This window comes from Mirounga leonina, unplaced genomic scaffold (genome assembly GCF_011800145.1).
Source record: "Mirounga leonina isolate KUSES-001 unplaced genomic scaffold, KU_Mleo_1.0 Mir_150, whole genome shotgun sequence".
NCBI lineage: Eukaryota > Metazoa > Chordata > Mammalia > Carnivora > Phocidae > Mirounga > Mirounga leonina.
In genome coordinates, this window is record NW_023270374.1 from 15858120 (window position 1) to 15879367 (window position 21248).

General features: G+C 41.8%; 1 protein-coding gene across 8 annotated transcripts in view; it reads right to left on the reverse strand.

Annotated features, from left to right (window-relative positions):
- The window catches only part of PLCB4 (phospholipase C beta 4), a 410588-nt gene that overhangs the window by 118104 nt on the left and 271236 nt on the right, over nt 1-21248 (reverse strand). For all 8 annotated transcript variants that reach the window (XM_035005855.1, XM_035005853.1, XM_035005852.1 and 5 more), the window contains 3 exons: nt 16792-16872; nt 15935-15994; nt 14305-14448 (listed from right to left, as the gene is read on the reverse strand). In XM_035005855.1, the coding sequence (XP_034861746.1) occupies nt 14305-14448; nt 15935-15994; nt 16792-16872 (285 nt within the window). The remainder of the gene's footprint in view (nt 1-14304; nt 14449-15934; nt 15995-16791; nt 16873-21248) is intronic.

Consider the following 21248-nt stretch of genomic DNA (forward strand, 5'->3'; position numbering starts at 1 on the left):
AGACGCTTAACGACTGAGCCACCCAGGCATCCCAGCATGCATCCTATTCTTGAAAGAAAACATCCGAATGAGTGTTCACAACGGCAGTCTCTGCCAGCAAGAACTGGGTGGTAAGTAGAGAAGCAATTTAAAGCTAGCGAGAGTTTCCTCTCCCAGGGGCCAAAAGGTGAAATCCAAACTTCATATTACACTTCTGGAGCAATTAGAAGAACTCGTTTTGCATTCCCTTGGTGGAGTCATTTGGTAACACTCGCAATTAGGGCAAAATGAGCTGCTCGGGGTGAGGCCTAGAGCACAGAGTCTCTTCTTAGGAAACCCTGTCAAGTTCAGGACACACAGCAGTGAGAGAGGCCCCCCCCCCGATGAAAACCTGTCCCCCACAAAGCCCCCGCATTCTGCACAGAAGCCCCCAGGGGGCTGGAAGTTTTCTGAAGAAGAGCTGGTAACACCAAGAAAATCCACCTCCAAGATCATGGGGATTTACAATTACAACGAAGCCCAAGACAAACATTGTAAAGACCAAGAAAATGCATATGATAAAAATTTTAAATAAAATACAGTGCATTAAACTCTATAAACAGTATGAGCCCAACTGTGTGTAGAAGAAAACTGTATGAATTAAAAAGACACACTGGGGTGGCTGGGGTGGCGGTTTCCTTTGAGGGGAGTCAGAAATGGGGTTTCCTTTGAGGAGAGGATGATACGTTCTAGAACTGACAGGGGGTTGTTGTACAATATTGTGATCTACTAAATTGCACACTCACTTTAAAGTGGTTCACTTTACATTATGTGAATTTCACTTCAATTTAAAAAGAGACATGGAAGGGGGGTGCCTGGGTGGCTCAGTCATTAAGCGTCTGCCTTCAGCTCAGGTCATGATCCCAGAGCCCTGGGATCGAGCCCCTGCACTGGGCTCCCTGCTCTGCGGGAAGCCTGCTTCTCCCTCTCCCGCTCCCCCTGCTTGTGTTCCCTCTCTTGCTGTGTCTCTCTCTGTCAAATAAATAAATAAAATCTTAAAAAAAAAAAAGAAAAAGACACGGAAGACGGGGTAATGCACTCTGGGTGGGGGGTGTTTTCTTCTTTTTACTCTTTTGCACTTTCTACTAGAATATAGTGGAAGTATTCGTTCTACCATGAGCAATACTTCTGCATTCGGGAAACACCAGTGAAAGTATAAAAATGCAGGTCCATGCAAATGTTTAAAATGACTTTGTCGGCAACTCAGCGTTGCTGCAGATGAGGGCTCTAGGCTACAGCTCAAAGCTTCTTCCCCACTTGGCTCCGGCCTCTACTCTAAGGAAACCTCACCCATTCAGGTAAAAAACTCCCCAAAAGGACAGGAGAAACTGCTTTAGCTCTCGTGTCCAGGTTCCTGAACACACACCTTGACAAGCAGCTTTACTTTTCAGTAAGTTTGATGCTATGAAAAATGACAGTAAAAATCCGCCCTTGACTAGTAAAGAAATTAGAGGATTTCAGAAGAAAACCAAGATAGGTGTTCTTAATTTTTCTTAAAATTTGAGAGAGAGTGAGCATGCATATGTGTGAGCAGGAGAGGGGCAGAGGGAGAAAGAGAGGGGAAGCAGATTCCCCACTGAACAGGGGGGCCCACCCAGGGCTTGATCCCACAACCCCTGGGATCATGACATGAGCCGAAACCAAGAGTTGGACCCTTAACTAACTGAGCCACCCAGGCGCCCCGAAGATAGGTGTTCTTAGAATGCCAAGAGGCTAATGATGCAGAACACAGGGACATCAAAGCCAAGGCTGATCCACAGATGAGTTCCAAGGGCCCCCAACTAGCGAGTGAGCTGCTCTGAATTATAGGACCCACAGCAGACCCATCGCATAGACATTCTTCGAGAACGTATTTTAAACAAATTCACCGTCTCTTCCCCACTCTGTCCCAAAGTTACCAGGCCCTCACTTTCTCATAACCATACCACTGTATTCCCAATTAATCAGACTTAAAATCTAGTCTCCACCTTAGCTTCTCTGACCTCACCCAGGAACAAACTCTGGTGATCCCATATTCAGAAGTTTCTCAGGCCTTCCTCCATGTGTAACTGGTTGCAACCAAGAAGAACCGATTGTCTTGAATTCTATCTCGGTACTTCTCCAACTGTAAGGTGCCAAGTACCTACCAGACCTTATTCAAATGCTGATTCCGATTCATCACGTCTGGGACAGGGCCTGAGATTCTCCTCTGGTAAGTTCCTGGGTGATGCTGTGGCTGCTAGTCCAGACCATACTTTGAGGAGTGCTGCTCTCAGCCACAAATTATTACCATGTGTTGATCTTAGAATATAAAGATTTGTGTTGCATCCCTCCTACAGCACGAGGCATGACCTTCCATTACCTCCTTAGAATCTTCAGGATGGATTAGACAAGCATCTCGCTTAGCACTCAAAGCAGGCCACACGCTTAGCCTGACTTTCCAATTTCCCAATTGAAAGTGTTCACTCTAGTCTCTACCCTGGATCTACCGTTACAGGTACAACATTCCTCTGCTTCTGAATCTCTGCTCACGTCCTAACCCCCATATGCATGGCCTTCTGTCTTCTGATAGACTGCACACTGTGGATATCGCCATAACGGGACCAGCAGGCACCCCTCTTCTGGGAGCAAAGTCCTGCCTCTTTATGAAAATACTTTTCCCTCCTCCCTCTCCAACCACAGAACCTCCTATCCTAGCAGTGTGAGGATTGGCTTTAGCGATGGTGATGAAACCCACATTAGGCTAGGGACTTCTACCTATATACGAGTGTCCTCCAAAGCAACTAATCCGTATCCTCCTTGGCATCTAGTATACTTTTTCTTGCAAAGAGATGTGGAGAAAATAATTTCCAGGGTCATTTGGTACAACTCCTTACTTTTATCAGTGAGTATAAAAAAGCCCATGTAGTGGAAATGATTTATCCAAGCTTAGAATTCATCAAAAAGTAATTCTTGGATGAGTAGCTGGATAAAAGAAGGTAAAAAAGAACACACACACACACACACACACACAAAGAAACCCAGGCATCTTCATTTAAAATGTCAACGAAGTGAACACATTAGGTAAACATTAGCATTTATCTTACTATAAGCACCTTCATGCTGCATGCTGGCTGATGTCTAGAGCTAAGGTTCTAAATGAGCCACAGATAGTGTGTCATTTGGCACACTGGTGTTTAAAAAATGAATATATTTGTCAACACTTTAACATCAGATTTCATGTAAAAATAAATCCAGATGTCCGGTATCTTATGCAAAAACTACCACCATCTTCAACCATCTAACAACCTCAAGGTGCATATTCTTATATCGTTGGAAAATTAGCTGGAGACAGGGGTGCCTGGGTGGCTCAGTCGTTAGGCGTCTGCCTTCGGCTCAGGTCATGATCCCAGGATCCTGGGATCGAGCCCCGCATTGGGCTCCCTGCTCCGTGGGAAGCCTGCTTCTCCCTCTCCCACTCCCCCTGCTTGTGTTCCCTCTCTCGCTGTGTCTCTGTCAAATAATTAGATAAAATCTTAAAAAAAAAAAAAAAAATTAGCTGGAGACAGGTAGATGCTGCTTCCCACCCCTAGAGGGTGTATAGACACTCCAACTCGCTACTGTCTATACCATCCCTTATTTGTCTTTGCCTGGCACTTTTTCATTATTCACATCATCTTCCTGGCTCCTGTAGGCACCTGGGATCGCAACTTGTGGTCTAAAGGAACTACTGCTTTTGGTAGCCTGCAGAGAAACTACTAAGTTCAGGGTTGACAGAGTGCCACCATGGAGGAGACACGGAAGTACTAAGTTCTGGGACAGATGGTCTTTAAAAGCAGGATGAGAACCGAAGGAGCCAGGGAGATGGAAGGTGGTCGTGGGAGGCCCAAGGAGACAAGTTTCACCCACTCCACAGATGAACCAATGATCTCAGCCCTCCCTCCGAAGGCAGAGAGAGAATGGTGGTTTCTAAATTCAACCCAGCAGTAAGACAAATGAACCCCATTATCTTCATTTGCAAGAAGGAAACACCTAGGTGGGATGGGGCACTTTAAGCTTACAACACCCACCCACTCATTTGCTGATTCACAGCTCTGTCCTGAAGCAAGCTTTTTAAGTGGCCCTCCCTGCTTCGCTTCACATGAATTCAAAATGGTTTAAAGTAAAAACAAAACAAGAAAATGCCAACTTTCCATTTTGGAAACATGAAAACGCACACATGTCTCATCCCAGACTTGAGTCTCAAAAAACAGTGAGGCGATGGGGTGAAACAATTTAATCAATCAGTAGATCGGGGCTTGGATGATAGGAAGCTGAGATTTACAATTTAGCTACTTTAGCATTCAGTAGGCATTGGCTCAGGTGAGCCTGGGCAAGAGCCCAGGGAGTCAGTGTAAGTTTTCTTCAAGAGAAGCGGGATCTAAACACTCCTTATTGAGCAGTGCTTCTCACACTTGGCTGTGCCCCATAACCACGTGAAAACCTCGTGAAAACACGAGGTTACTGATTCAGTAGGGCTGGGGCAGGGCCCGAGAATCCGCCTCTCTAATTCAGTTCCCAGGTACTGCTGGAGCTGCTCATCTGGGGACCAGGCTTTGAGAACCACTGGCCTAGACAAAACAGTTAAAACTCCATGTCAAGAAAGAGCATTTTGCTGGGGAGTGCTCGGAACCAAAGCTCTTGCCAGGGTCACAGGCACTAATTCATTTTAACGGTGCTTTTGGTGTTCTTAGTGAATTCTAATCAATGGCTAGGCCGATAGAATCCATAGGTCTACAGATTAACCTGTTTGCTGTGGTCAATTTGATAAAAACTTGTTTAAGTTCACAGTCATTGTGAATTTTGGACTAAGTCCATTTGTATGCTAAGCCAATGGGACTCAAACTTCACCCTGTGTGAGAATCACTTGGCAGTTTAGTTTAAATCAGATTACCGGGCTTGGCCCCCAGAATTTCAGATTTCTCGGGTTGGGGGAATATGAATTTTTTAGGGGCTTCCAGGGGAGGCCAGTGGTCTGATCCCTCCTAGGAGCTCTGTGTTTAACGGGGAAGAGAAAACCTAGGTGAGGGGAGGGAGGTTCTGCAGGGCCTTTCCCACGCAACTTTGCAGTTAGCCTTCCACTCAACATAATTCAAGTTCAGCAAAGTGGTTTTGGCCTTCAACCCAATCTACTAAGATTTTTATTACCTGTAATAAACTACCTGACTTTATCTTTTTTTGTATACAAAAGAGAACATGTAACATTTTTCTAATGTAATTTCTATAGTACTTATTCATGGGCTTATTTGAGGAACTTGGTTACAAAGCATAATTTATAGTGTTTGCCAAATATTTACAACCTGCATGAAATATAATGAGCAGTCTGGAAATTGTCTAAATTCAGTCCAAATCTTTGCATTTTGAACCTCATAAAAACAGCTTAGTTTTGTAATCAAAGGAAAATTCAACTTAGTATAAAATAACACACTTATTTTTGGGGATTTTAAATGAGGGCTGCATTTCCATCTTATGTACAGTGACTCTGATTTCAGCTTGCTATGCAGCACCAGATGTAACTTAATGAAAGACATCTGAACTCCCTTCAACAAGCCAGACACAAAATCCTTCCAAGAAGCTGGTTGCATTCTGAGAGAGAAAAAAATGCAGTAGAGAAACCGAGGTGCTTTTCTAACTAAGGAACGCAGTTATAATGTTCCATGTTATTTGAAAAGAGATGAGGATGATCCAGGGGGAAAAATAAAAAAAGTATTATTACAGTTCAGAGAAAAAATTGGAAAATACCTTCTTCATGTGACTGCTTTTATTCACAGGCATTTTAAGCTACATATCAGATTCACCTATTACCCAAAGGCACATATGTTTGAGGAAGAAGTGCCAAGGATTTGTTGGCCAATCCTTTTAACAGAGGTTTTTTAAGGAGAAGGGAAAAAAAGCTAAATTTTCTAACTAGAATGACAGGAAGAATTTAGGCAAGCATAAAAATAATGATCTGAGTCGGAAAGAGGAAAGACACCAGGTTAAAACCTCCAGTCTTGTCGGGGATTCTCAGCCACAGTCCTGTTGTAGCCTGCAAAGTGACTCTAAAAATAACACCGTGGAATCCCAGACCTTTGGACTATCAATGCATCACATTTTCTCAGGCTTCTGGTCTAAAGAGCATTTTCCTAACTTTTCTTAGAGCTAAACTGTACAAAACTGGAACTGAACATAATAAAAATTAAAAAATAAAACCAAAAAAACAAAAAACCCTAAAAAAATACCTTGCATTAAAAATACTTGTTATAGAGGAATCCAAATAAAAGCGTATTGTTTAAAGGAAAAAAAAAGCTGGAGGCGTATAGCAAGAGGGGTTATACATATTGATCACCTGGGTTAGAATTTACCAATTCTGTCAATGGAAAGACCTCAGTAAAGTGGGTATTTACTGAGCACCTACTAAAGGTTGGGCATTGACCAGTCTAGACATTGGAGATTCATGAGGAACAGGACATTGCCCTCATGTCAGCAGAGGAAGGGACTAAATGAATAAATGGTATATAAATAGAGATCAATGCTACGAAGACAATACAGCAGGATAAGGAGTGAGGGAGAGCCCATGGCTCAGATGGGGAGCTGAGGTGATATTCCTGCAGAGATATGAGAAACTTGAGCAAGAAAGCAGTGCATGTAACTAGGGGAAGAGTGTGTTCCAGGTACAGCAAATGCAAAGTCCCTGGAGCTGGAGGGAAACCCAAAAGAGGAAAGGGGGGAAAGGGAAAGAAAGTACGGGTGGTTTCTTGCAGGGCCTTGTAAATCTTGGAGTGACACGATCTGAATCACATTTTAAAAGCATCCCTCCAGCTGCTATTTTGAGAATAGATTCAAAGGGGCAAGGCCAAGGCAGAGAATCCAGCAAGGGGAGACAGGATACTGGCTTGGATCACACTGTACTGATAGCAGTGGTGAGAAGCAGCTAGATTCTTGAGACAAGGGTGTGTGTTTGTAATGGACTGATGAGGGAGACAAGGAAGGCATCCATGGTCTCAGCAGCTGGTGTGGACAGTGGGTGAAGGGTCTAGATTTGGACGTAAGTTTACAATACCATTTGACATTTATTTTGTAGGGGAGAACGAACCATAGAACTGAGATCAAATCTTCCAAAGAGGTACAGCTGCAAGGCAAGCTCTTAACTCTTGAAGCAGAGAAGGCAGCTGGAGAAAAATACAAGCCGAGCTACAAAAATGTTTTTTGATATACCTGTGTCCTCTTTTATTGAAGAAAATCACCTATTTTCGCAGTCATGTGTACTGGACAATATTTTGTATTAATTTGCAACCTCAACTCTGAGAAACTCAGATACTATGTAAAATTGTATTGACTCTTAAAAAACCCACTTGAAATAAAAAGAAAAAAAAGTAATAGAGAACCCCATGGGGAACAGGAAGAACAAAGAAAATGAAATGGCTTGCTCAAAGTCAGGAAAGTTTCCTCCTCCGGGTGAAACCTGGTTCTCCATGGAGAGTACACAAAGCTGAAAGTTGGCCCATTTGCCTGGATGAAAGATTTGGTGAAGTGGTGTTTTGTTTTGTTTTTTTCCCCCAAAATGGGCAGGTCCTAAATGTCGTAAGAGCCCAGGAATTAAGAACAGACTCAAGAATCTCATAAGATAAATACTCCTAAGCAAGTTCTATACTAGAAACTCTCAATTTCTCTCTCACTGGTCAGACTAGTACTTGTCAGATGTTCATAAAACAAGCAAGACCCTCTGACCGCACAGGGAATGCTAAACTCTCACAGTTAGTAAGCTACTGTCCAGTATGTTGCATGCTTACTATGAGTTACTTATGTTTGTTACCAAACCTGTTTGTCTGTTGTAATTTAAAAATTATATGAACTGGGGCGCCTGGGTGGTTCGGTTAGTTAAGTGTCTGACTCCGGATTTCTGTTCAGGTCATGATCTTGGGGTCCTGGAAGCCCCACATCAGGTTCCTTGTTCAACGGAGAGTCTGTCTCCCTCTGCCTCTCCCCCACTCGTGCACGCGCGTGCTCTCTCTCTCTCTCATATAGATAAATCTATAAAGAAATAAAAATTATATGAACCAATGAGATATGTTCGTGGAAAGAAAGAGGATTGTTGTTTCTCTAAGTTGGATATTTTAGAAAGATAACTTTAAAGGCAAGTTGCACCACATGTTTTTTCTCAAACTGAGTGAAAATGACAACTCTGGGATTAGGGAAAGAAGTCATACAATTGTAGGATTCTGCCCTCCCATTGCTCCACAGGTGTCTTTAAAAGCCTCACTTCCACTTCAATGCAACCAAACTGGATATTTGCGACAATGCATCACAGGTCAGATAAAGGCAAAAACTCCCTCGGCCCCAATCCACAGACCCATACTTCAAGAAAATACTTCATTCCTGACCGTAAAAGACTGGCCAACACCTGAATCCCATTTATATGCTTCTAGTTAAAATCAAGTGTTTAAGGTCTGCATGTGTTATTTAAGAAACTGATGACTTGCTTTAACTGATTCTTGTGATAAATGGACCAGGGGTGCAGGGAAGGAAGAGAAGGGCAGTTAGCTTATCTTGTGGTACCATGACTTTAGGCTCATAGGCTTGAGTGGTACCACAGAGTCACAAATGCCATTTCAGGGACACTGGGCCGTCTCCGCATTTCTCACCAGATCTGATGTAATTTGTGAATTCTGCCATCATTCTGACCCGAGGCCATTGCATCTCTGTGTATTCTGTATAAATCCTCTCACCTCGATGGCTTTGTGTTCTGCTGGGATACGAACACATACAGAGGAATAGGAATAAAATGGTGGTGACAGAAAATATTGTCAGTGCTGGAGGGAGTATTAGGATATGAATTAGCACAGTTAAGTTTTGAAATCAGGAAGTAGGCAAAATTATCCACATATACGTATACTCCATTAACAAGTTCTTTCAATATCTCCTTCTCCACAAGTCAAAGCTTCAGTGGAAATGCTACTAGGATTTTGTTGATTTTCTTGTTGCCTTGTGCCCCATCAAAAAGGAGAATTTCAGACCGATATCCCTGATGAAAATGGATTCCAAAATCCTCAACAAAATCCTAGCTAATTGGATCCAACAACACATTAAAAGGATCATCCACCACAACCAAGTGGGATTTATCCCCAGGATGCAAGGGTGGTTCAACATTCGCAAATCAATCAATGTGATAGAACACATTAATGGAGGGAGAAGAACCATATGGTCCTCTCAATTGATGCAGAAAAACATTTGACAAAATACAACATCCTTTCCTGATTAAAACTCTCCAGAGTATAGGGATAGAGGGAACATTCCTCAAGCTCATAAAATCCATCTATGAAAAACCCACAGCAAATATCCTCCTCAATGGGGAAAAGCTGAGATCCTTTCCCTTAAGATCAGGAACACGTCAAGGGTGCCCACTCTCACCACTGTTGTTCAACATAGTACCCAGAAGTCCTAGCAACAGCAGTCAGACAACAAAAAGAAATAAAAGGTATTCAAATTGGCAAAGAAGTCAAACTCTCTCTTTTCGCAGATGACATGATACTTTATGTGGAAAACCCAAAAGACTCCACCCCCAAATTACTAGAACTCATCCAGCAATTCAGTAATGTGGCAGGATACAAAATCAATGCACAGAAATCAGTTGCTTTCTTATACACTAACAACGCAACTGTAGAAAGAGAAATTAAAGAAACGATTCCATTTACAATAGCACCAAAAACCATAAGATACCTCGGAATAAACCTAACCAAAGAGGTAAAGGATCTATACTCTAGGAACTACAAAACACTCATGAAAGAAATTGAAGAAGACACAAAAAGATGGAAAAATATTCCATGCTCATGGATCAGAAGAATAAACATTGTTAAAATGTCTATGCTACCCAGAGCAATCTATACCTTCAATGCCATCCCGATCAAAATTCCAATGACATTTTTCAAAGTGCTGGAACAAACAATCCTAAAATTTGTATGGAATCAGAAAAGACCCCGAATCGCCAAGGAGATGTTGAAAAAGAAAAACAAAGCTGGGGGCATCACGTTGCCCGATCAAGCTATATTACAAATCAGTGATCACCAAGACAGCATGGTACTGGCACAAAAACAGACATACAGACCAATGGAACAGAATAGAGAACCCAGATATGGACCCTCAACTCTATGGTCAAATAATCTTTGACAAAACAGGAAAAAACATGCAATGGAAAAAAGACAGTCTCTTCAATAAATGGTGCTGGGAAAATTGGACAGCCACATGCAGAAGAATGAAACTTGACCATTCTCTAACACCATTCACAAAGATAAACTCAAAGTGGATGAAAGACCTCAATGTGAGACAGGAATCCATCAAAATCCTAGAGGAGAACATAGGCAATAACCTCTTTGACATCGGCCACAGCAACTTCTTTCAAGATACATCTCCAAAAGCTAGTGAAACAAAAGCAAAAATGAACTTTTGGGACTTCATCAAGATAAAAAGCTTCTGCACAGCAAAGGAAACAGTCAACCAAACAAAGAGGCAACCCACAGAATGGGAGAAGATATTTGCAAATGACACTACAGATAAAGGGCTGGTATCCAAAATCTATAAAGAACTTCTCAAACTCAACACCCAAACAACAAATAATCAAGTCAAAAAGTGGGCAGAAGAGATGAACAGACCCTTCTCTGAAGAAGACATACAAATGGCTAACAGACACATGAAAAAATGTTCATCATCATTAGCCATCAGGGAAATCCAAATCAAAACCACACTGAGATACCACCTTACACCAGTTAGAATGGCCAAAATGGACAGGGAAAGAAACAACCAATGTTGGAGAGGTTGTGGAGAAAGGGGAACCCTCTTACACTGTTGGTGGGAATGCAAGTTGGTACAGTCACTTTGGAAAACAGTGTGGAGGTGCCTCAAAAAACTAAAAATAGAGCTACCCTATGACCCAGCAATTGCACTACTGGGTATTTACCCCAAAGACACAGATGTAGTGAAAAGAAGGGCCATATGCACCCCAATGTTCATAGCAGCAATGTCCACAATAGCCAAACTGTGGAAAGAGCCGAGATGCCCTTCAACAGATGAATGGATAAAGAAGATGTGGTCCATATATACAATGGAATATTACTCAGCCATCAGAAAAGATGAATACCCAACTTTTACATCAACGTGGATGAGACTGGAGAAGATTATGCTAAGTGAAATAAGTCAAGCAGAGAAAGTCAATTATCATATGGTTTCACTTATTTGTGGAACATAAGGAATAACATGGAGGACATTAGGAGAAGGAAGGGAAAATGGGTGGGGGGAATTGGAGGGAGAGATGAACCATGAGAGACTATGGACCTGAGAAACAAACAGGGTTTTAGAGGGGAGGGGGGAGGGGGGATTGGTTAGCCCAGTGATGGGTATTAAGGAGGGCATGTACTGCATGGAGCACTGGGTGTTATACAAAAACAATGGATCGTGGATCACTACATCAAAAACTAATGATGTATTGTATGGTGACTAACACAACATAATAAAATTTAAAAAAAAATAAAATAAAGAATACCGTGATGGTGGAAAAAAAAAAATGCTACTAGGAAAAGAACCCTAAATCTTAACTTTAAGTACATACACACCAGAGTTAAGGTTTTGGAACATGGTTCTTAAATGAAATGGACTATGATTGAGAGCGATCAAACCAAGGAAAGGAAAAATATTATGGGATTTACTGGTTTGAGCCATCTTTCCAGGACTGTATTTGCCCAGGGCATCAGGTGGGGTGGGCAGGAATATCACATGGGATATCAGAAAGCCTGAGTGTGAGGCCAGATTCTGGTCTAGCCTGCTGTGTCATCTTAGGTGAGGTTTTTTGTTTTTGTTTTTAACTCTTTGGCCTCATTCTCCTCATCTGAAAAATGATGTGGTAGGAAGTGCTTCCTAAACTCCTTTTCCTGCCCTAATATTCTGTGACCCCGGGATCATCAGGGCTAACACTCATCCAAGGCTTTCAGTGGGTGACAGTGCATTAAGCACTTTCTATGTAGGTAACTCATGTAATCCTCATGACACTCCTAACAGCAGATACTTTGGTATTATTCCCATTTCACAGATGAAGGAAATGAGGCACAGAGAGGTAAGTTGTCTGTCTAAGTCACACAGCTGCTCGTGGAAGAGCAAGGATTTGAGCCCAGACAACCTGGTCCCAAAGCCCAAGCCTATACCGACTCATACTGCTTGTAATATGACGAGCTGACAAAAGCCAGAAGATACAGGTCTACAGAACAGTCTTTTTGCAAAATTTGGGGCAGCTCAACATCTGTATCTGATTAATGAAGCCTCTTTTTTATGAGTGGTCAGCATGGTCTTCTGGGATTGAAATGTTGCTATGGCAAATAACCACTAAAAAAGACCTCTGTAGCAAAGATGCAGGCATGAAGTACAAAAAGCAGGAATAATACACGTTCAGATCAGCAGGGTTCTAGGACCCATTCAAACTGGCATCGCTCTAAGCAAAATAATAGAAGAACTTAAAGGCTTTGCAATCTCTATTCTCCCAAAGTGTGGTAACCTGGAACAAGAGCATAAAACCAATAAAAAAAAACCCACCACGAGACAGAAACAAAGCCTCCCCTGTAACGTGGAGTATCCATTCCTGGCTTCAAACCCTAAGTCCAGGAGCTGCTCGGACTTGACTGCCCATCTGCGTCATCTGTAGCAGGGAGCGGGAGGGGTCTTGTTAAAATAATGAAGATTCTGGATCTGTAGGTCTGGGTGGACCTGAGACTCTAAGGTGTAAGGAGCTCCGAGGTGAGGCTGTGCTGCTAGAAGGTGGATCATACTTTGTGAGTGGGAGTAAAGAGCCTAGAGGGTCTCAGAGTCTGAAGAACTCACTTCTGCCACCAGTTAGCTCTGGTCCAGGGTCAAGTTTTGTCAGATGATCTTATCTGTACGTTCCTGCCTAGCTCTAAAACCCGGTATCTGCAATGATGACTTTCTCATTCAACCCTACACTTAGTTTCTTCTGGTAGAATTAAATGGGAAAACGAAATGCCTCCCATAGCCCCCACATCGAGGTCTCTGCAATGGGAGAATCAAGGCTCAGGCCTCCCCACACCTATTACAGAAAGATACTGAGAGCTCTGTTCAGAGGTAAAATCACCCCGAAAACAAATGACTTGCAGAAAAGTGATTTATGTTTTAGGCTTTCTGCTTTGGCCAAAACCTCTTTGAGACTCACTTGCCAGGGCAATGGTATGCTGGGTATGGTATTAAAAGACAGATCATGACCCAATACTCTAATAACTTATAGGGGTGGGGGCAGGGCTTGGATATCTTTACCATCTAGACCTGTGCTGTCCAATATAGCAGCCGTCAGCCATATGCAGCTATTGAGCACTTCAGATATGGCTAGGCTGAATTAAAAACACACATCAGATCTTGAAGACTTGGTATAAAAAGAAGGTAAAATGTCATTAATAAATTTTACATTGATTTTAAGTTAAAATGACAGTATTTTGGGTATATCGTGTTGAACAAACTATTTTATCGAAATTAATTTCATCTGTTCCTTCTTACTTTTTAAATGTGCCTGCCAGAAAAATTTAAATGGTATCTGTGGCTTGATTTAGATTTCTACTGGGCAATGCTGATCTAGCCCCTTGCTATTCAAACTGTGGTTCTCAGACCAGCAGGATCGGTATCAGCTAGGAACCCGTGAGGGAGTATTTTGTCCTCATCTCAGACCTATTGAATCACAATTTAACATTTTAACAAAACCCCAGGTGGAAGAATGAAGGGGGGGAAATCGGAGGGGTAGACGAACCATGAGAGACGATGGACTCTGAAAAACAAACTGAGGGTTCTAGAGGGGAGGGGGGTGGGAGGATGGGTTAGCCTGGTGGTGGGTATTGAGGAGGGCACATTCTGCATGGAGCACTGGGTGTTATGCACAAACAATGAATCATGGAACACTTCAGGTAAAACTAATGATGTAATGTATGGGGATTAACATAAGAATAAAAAAAAAAAGAAAAGAAACAAAACCCCAGGTGATTCCTGTGCACATTCTAGTGTGACAGGTGCTAGGCTAGTTTCTCCTACAACATATCCACAGAAGTGCTTGGATTCTTGGTATACTTAAGTGATACACTAAAAGAGTACTGTGCTTGCTGAATTTTCTACACCACATTACAGCTAGCAATAGAAATATATATTTTTAAAATTTTAAATTAAAATTATTACTATACAACTTTAATATAGAAAACAAAATTATATGTAACATACATACCACATATATACATACGGGGGAAAGGGAAGGGAGGTTTTTTTCACTGAGGCTACCTTAGTTACTTCTGGATTTTCAGCCACCATGTACGTGAAACTGATGTTCACCAGATCTGTGCCACTGCAGACACAAACTATCCGCCCTTCCAGATCGTTCTCTGACTTTCCAACAGCTTCAAGAGCGGCGAGGATTTTGGGATCCTGTATAGGAGTACACAAATAGGGAAAAATTGTTAGATCACAGAGCATGGAGGGAACATGCTCATTTGATGTAAAAATACACAGAAGGACAAATGTTCTCCATCTAAAAATGCCCTGATATCTAGCATTATTCTAAAACGTGTAGAAGTAAAACTTGTAACACTACACACTACTTGAACTCATTTGGTAGGAAAAGTATTCTAATATCATTAATTGAGAAAACTAGGTATGAGGGTCTTTCTTTAGGTTCTTGGTTGTAATTATCAGAGGACCTGGATGATGGAAAGGCTCTGACCAGGACCTGCTTGGGTCCACAAAGATCAAAGGGGTCTTTGAGCAGAGGACAGTCACTGACGTCTCATGCAAATAAACATAGGCATTGCCACAGCCAGCAACCAAGGGTTATTAAAAAATAAGCTTAAGTCGAGTAGCCTGGACACAAAGAGTGAGTATGTTCATCTCTTAGAAGCCATGGCATCTTCATTTGGAATGAAGAGAGTGTAAGTCTACCCTAATTAACACAAAAAATAGCATATTTGTCCTCCGAAAGAACTCAGGAGGAAATGCCAACATGGTTACGCAGAAATTTTAACTAACATAAAAGAGGACAGCTTTGAAAAAGACACACAGAAACAAAATGAGGCACGTAATTTTGTTTTTCAACATCTAAAAACCTGCAGGGCTATTATGAAAAAGAGAATAAATACTGTGCTTTAATATTCTAGAAAAAAAGGCAGCTTCTAAATTCCTAGCACCACTATGCAAACAGCTTCTTTTTTTAAAAAAAAAAAAGATTTTATTTATTTATTTGATAGAGAGAATGAGAGAGAGCAAGCACATGAGAGGGGGGAGGGTCAGAGGGAGAAGCAGACTCCCCGCCGAGCAGGGAGCCCGATGCGGGACTCGATCCCGGGACTCCAGGATCATGACCTGAGCCGAAGGCAGTCACTTAACCGACTGAGCCACCCAGGCGCCCTATGCAAACAGCTTCTTATTCAAACAAGTCAATCACTGTGAAGAAGATGGATTGATATGCTCTGTCATCTTTTTCTCTCAGAGGCAAACGAAGCCTCCAAGGTGAGCTGCTGTCTGCGTGCACAGGTGCACAAATACGGAATTAACCATGCCATTTAAATTTCCACATCAACCACAGACCAGAAGCGACTCACTGTTGGCTTAAAAAAAATGGCAGAAGAGGGAGGGAGGGCCTTGATGAATTAATTTCTGAGTTAAGGAAACTGTTTCTTTGATGGAGGTATCATGCAAGCACCTTCTCTTTGAAAGGTGAATAATGCTTCTAATATAACTAAACATAATGCAACCCAAACCACCCAATGGATATAGATGAAAAGATTTCTAAACCATGTGCCCTTCATTCCCAGCTGATGGCGTTTGGGGCAGTAAAGGGTTAAATAACATTCCAGAACTCTTTTCCAACTTAAGTAAATCTGTGTTTAGAAGAAAAGCCAACACCAATCACAGGTACCTTGGGGGTGGCTCCCAATCGAATACTGTTGATGAGGGAGCATTCTAGCACTTGTCCTTCCTGAAAAGAGAGAATATAATACAGCAGTGAGCTGAAATCTTGCCAGACCTATGGCACGGACGAGTTACGTGATTCTGAAGGCAATGTCAATGATAGTAAGGTAGAGAGGGAGCGAAAAACAAAAGACAGTCATCAAAATACCCGACAATCAGAAATAGTGAAGACCCCATACTTTCCATTTCAAATATACTTGTCTATACGGATGCAGGCCTGAAAAATTATTTATGTTTACGAAGTGTTGTTATCTTTATGCATATAATACTGTTACTGGAGTATGTATAGCCTTAAACACGTGTGTGTGTTAATTTTAAGTGGGTACAATACTTCTATAGAATTCCAATTCTATTTCCTTAAATTCAGTTCAAAGATTCATTTAATGTGTGCGCTGTGCTGTGTATTGAGTGAAGTCCCAGGGTGTAACAAGATGAACAAGCTCTTAATGCACCTTTGAGACTCAACTTGAAACTCTCTTCTTCTAGAAAACCTTCCTAATTCCCAAGATTAAATCATATCTGCCTGTTTTAAACTCTTGTAACAACCCGACCTTCTCTTTCACAACACTCAATGACTTGTACCTTTTTTTTTTTTTAATGTCTGCTTTTCTCCTAGACTGGAATCTATGAGGACTAGGGTAGTATCCCCAATGCCTGCCATATGGAAGAACGTTTTTAAAATCTTGAATAAATAAGTAAGCGTAGGGGTCCATGTCCTTAAGAGGCCTTCTGCCCACTTGTTGAGAAATATAATGGTTTAAATCAGAGAGCAGGAAAGAACAACTTGCAGTTCCTGTGCCCTACCTTGCCTTCACTCCTCCAGGTCAGAAAGAAGCCAAATTCATCCACTTTGAAGAGGCAGTTGGGTTCAAACACAACGGATTCCTGTTAAAAAGAAATGTGTTGATCTGTATGACTCAGCCCCATTTTGAATCTAATAAAAATGCAAATATCTTTTAAGCATCTAAACGAGGGAAAATGAGAAATCACCCTTTTGCATCCTAAATCTAATGACCGTATTTTCTATTACATTATGGAGTATTTTCATCTTGAAAACTTTTTGCATTCACTTTTGTATTGAAAGAGTGATCAACTTTATGCAGCATCTCCCTCTAGAGTAGCTTTAAGAACAAAACACACTGATGTCCTGTAGGTCATAGAGAAGAAAGTTTCTCTAAGACCTGAGATGAGCTCAGGGAAGGAAGAAGGACTCCCAGATTCCAGCCAACTAGTCTCCCTCCACAAAAGAGCAATTGTTGACTGTATTTAATATAATGTAAAAAATTGGGAGATAATTTTTTTAAATCATTGATTTTTTTTGTCTATATCATTCAGCATTCAGATGTTTACTGAGAAAATTTCTGAGATTTTTGCTTTTACATCCAACTTCATGTTATATCCTCTAAACCAGGACTTGAGCAGGACTGCGACCTAGGCAAAGTGTAGTCCTTGGACCAGCAGTATCAACATCATCTGGGAGCTTGATTGAACTGCAGAGTCTAAGGCTCCAGCCCAGATGGACCGAACCAGAGTCTCTGGGAGCAGGGCCCAGAAGTCTGCATTCCAACAGCCCTCCAGGTGGTTCTAATGCACGCTAAAGTTTGAGAACCACTGCAGTGGCCTTGGACACCAGAAACTCTGTTGAAACTTAGAGAATCAAAATTTGAATCAAGAAGGAATTTTAGGCTCCACATGCAGGGATTCAGGAATGCTATGCTATACTTGCCAAAAGATTTCTGGTCTTTAGAAAGAAAGTACCATTGCGCTTATGAGCACCAGGTAAATTCTGTATCAGTGAAAGAAAAAGAGTATTCAGGAAATGAACCCAGATACCCTTTGCCCTCTGTCTGTACTGCACCAAGCCTTGGCACCATGTGTCCTTCTCATGATGTAAAGAAGTTGTCCTCCTCGATAATTACAGGGCCAACAATAGGGAACCTGTCTGCAGGTTCCAATAGGGGTCCACATGTGGATCAGGGCAGTGACTTAAAACAAAGAGTGATTATAGGATTAAGACTTTAAGGGTAGTTCATACTCTGAATTTCACCCATCAAAGCATATCTTTCTAAATTTCAGGGAAGCAGCAACATTCATCAAGGTAAAGCCAATGTCAAGAGACTGGGCCACCAGAAGGTGTCAGAATTTAGAGTCCCAGGGGCCTTGAACAAAGCCAGCCTTCAAATTTGTTTGGGTAGTCTTCTGATAGGTGAAGAATATCATACATTTTCAACTGTGTACCAGACACATGCTAAGCACTGCAGACATAGCAATGAAAAATAGAAAGAATGGGGGCATGCACGGTATGACCTTTGCCTTTGGAATCAAAACCCAGTTCTGCCATTTATTTTTTATCATCTCCTAGAAAGGCCCTAAGTCGCATAATCCTTATTTAATAAACAGAGGTATTTACACACACCTTTCAGGCTTGTAGCAATTAAGTGAGTTGATAAATATAAAGTGCTTGGCACACAGTTACAATTCAGCAAGTGGTAGCTACTATCAGTAATGTATGGCTCAAACTTACATTTGTGATAACAAATTACGAACAACATGACATTGCCAATATTTGACCTACAAAGATGGCACTTTGGGATGGTTCAACTTTTTTGAAAAGGCTTGACCCAGGAGCTTACACTCTAGATGGGTAGGAGTTATCCAGGTGAAGCAGCATGCTGAGCAGAAGGAACAGCATTTGCAAGGACATGTACACCTGACCTGATACTGGGAACTTCTGAGGAATTGGTGTGGTTAGAACATCTCAACAGAATAGCAGCAGATGAGACTGGACCCATAATTAGGGCTAGAACAGAAAGGTGTTGTACGCCACGCAAAAGGTATTACCAAAAGGCCACAGGGAGTCTTGTTATTATTACTGATAGAGAAACAAGAATCACTAATTAAAATATGAGAATTAACACATTTTAGAATATTTCCCGCAGTATCTTAATGGTAGTACAAAATTCTGGTGCATAACATTCAAAAGTCTGTCCTAAAAGGGTATTTACAGAGTAGACCCGCAATGAATCAGCTACCATCTTTATTATTTATGTGCACCCTCTCCTTTTCCAAATAAGGATTTGAAATGATCCATGAAATCTACATGATAAATAAGAATGGTTTTACAACTTATTTTGAGGTCGAACTTTCAGTTCCTTGGCCTCCTTAACTGTAATGATTTTTCTTTCTTTCTCTGTCAGTTATAAAGTACCCCCAGAGCTGATCACCACCACCTTGAAATTTCAATTCCTACCGTCCCATTCTTGGACCACGTCACCTGATCTCTCTAGTCCCTACCTCAACAGTACCCATTCTCCTATATCCACTTGACTTTACAACTTCCTATTCATTAATCTTACCAATCACTCACTGTCCACCAGACTTCTCTCTCCCTCCTTTTGCTTCTGCCCTTGTCTAGCTTACTTCCATGGTGCAATCACTCCCTCACAGACACCCTCAATCCCCAGGCCTCATTTCTGTTTTCTTAGCCACAGAGCCAAGTCCATCTTTTTTAAAAAATTTTTTATTGTTATGTTAATCACCATACATTACATCATTAGTTTTTGATGGAGTGTTCCATGATTCATTGTTTGTGTATAACACCCAGTGCTCTATGCAGAACGTGCCTTCTTTAATACCCATCACCAGGCTAACCCATCCTCCCACCCTCCTCCCCTCTAGAACCCTCAGTTTTGTTTTTTTTTAAAGATTTTATTTATTTATTTGACAGAGAGATACACAGCGAGAGAGGGAACACAAGCAGGGGGAGTGGGAGAGGGAGAAGCAGGCTTCCTGCCGAGCAGGGAGCCCAATGTGGGACTCGATCCCAGGACCCTGGGATCATGACCTGAGCCGAAGGCAGACGCCTAACGACTGAGCCACCCAGGCGCTCCACCCTCAGTTTGTTTTTCAGAGTCCATCGTCTCTCATGGTTCGTCTCCCCCTCCGATTTCCCCCCCTTCATTCTTCCCCTCCTATCTTTTTTTTTTTTTTTTTTAACATATATTGTATTATTTGTTTCAGAGGTACAGGTCTGTGATTCAACAGTCTTGCACAGTTCACAGCACTCACCATAGCACATACCCTCCCCAATGTCTATCACCCAGCCACCCCATCCCTCCCACCCCCCACCATGCCAGCAACCCTCAGTTTGTTTCCTGAGATTAAGAATTCCTCATATTAGTGAGGTCATATGATACATGTCTTTCTCTGACTGACTTATTTCGCTCAGCATAACACCCTCCAGTTCCATCCACGTCATTGCAAATAGCAAGATCTCATTCCTTTTGATGAACCAAGTCCATCTTATCCATATTTTATCATTGAATTTGATGAAGAAAATCACAGAACTGGATTGACGGGCTTTAGTTGACATTCGAGATCACAAATGTCACACAAAGAGTCAACAATGACTTCCAGACTTATTCTTTCTTAAAAGGTTCCCGACCCTGTGAAAGGACTATTTCATGGCTTCTTCTCAAACTTCTTGAGTCCCAGCAATTACCGTGCTTCATTGAGTAAAGAAAACCCATCCGATGAGAACCACTCTCCTTCTTCCCTCCCCATAAACCATACTTTCTCCCAACAGAAATCCATCGCCCTCTGCCATTTCTGCTCGGGATGCAATCCTCTTTCACTCACACAAGGACTGCAGTCTTCCATTCATCACCACCCAACACACACCAGCTTTTCCTTTCTCTACTAGATCATTCCTGGAAGCATACACATGTTCTAGCTCTTCCCACTGCCTCCTTCACGTACTACCTTATGTCTGTGATCCCCTTTAGAGTATATCTTAAAAAGTTTGTCCATATTCACTGCCTCTACTACCTCTCTTCCATACTATCTTTGACCAATTCCATCTGCCTTCTGTTCCTGTCTCCCTCTGTAATTTCTTTGGCCAGGTTTACCATGGCTTTCATACAGCCAAATGAGGCATACATGTTCTTTTTCTCATCCGATTTGATCTCTGAATGGTAGACTATTCCCTCCTTCTTGGAACACTCTCCAACCTTGGTTGCATACCATTCCTTCAGTCTCTTTTCCTTCTATACTCAACTTCTACATGCTTTCCAGGACTTGGTTCTGAGAATTCTCATGGCCACGATGTTCCTAGATCTCCTTTAACCCCCTGGTTTCAATACCATCTATGTCTTGATGACTCCCAAATTTATAATAGCAGCCCAGTCCTCTCTGAGTTCCAAACTTTACTCTCTCCTTGACATCTCCACTCAGATGTCTCTAAATTAACATGCCCATAACCA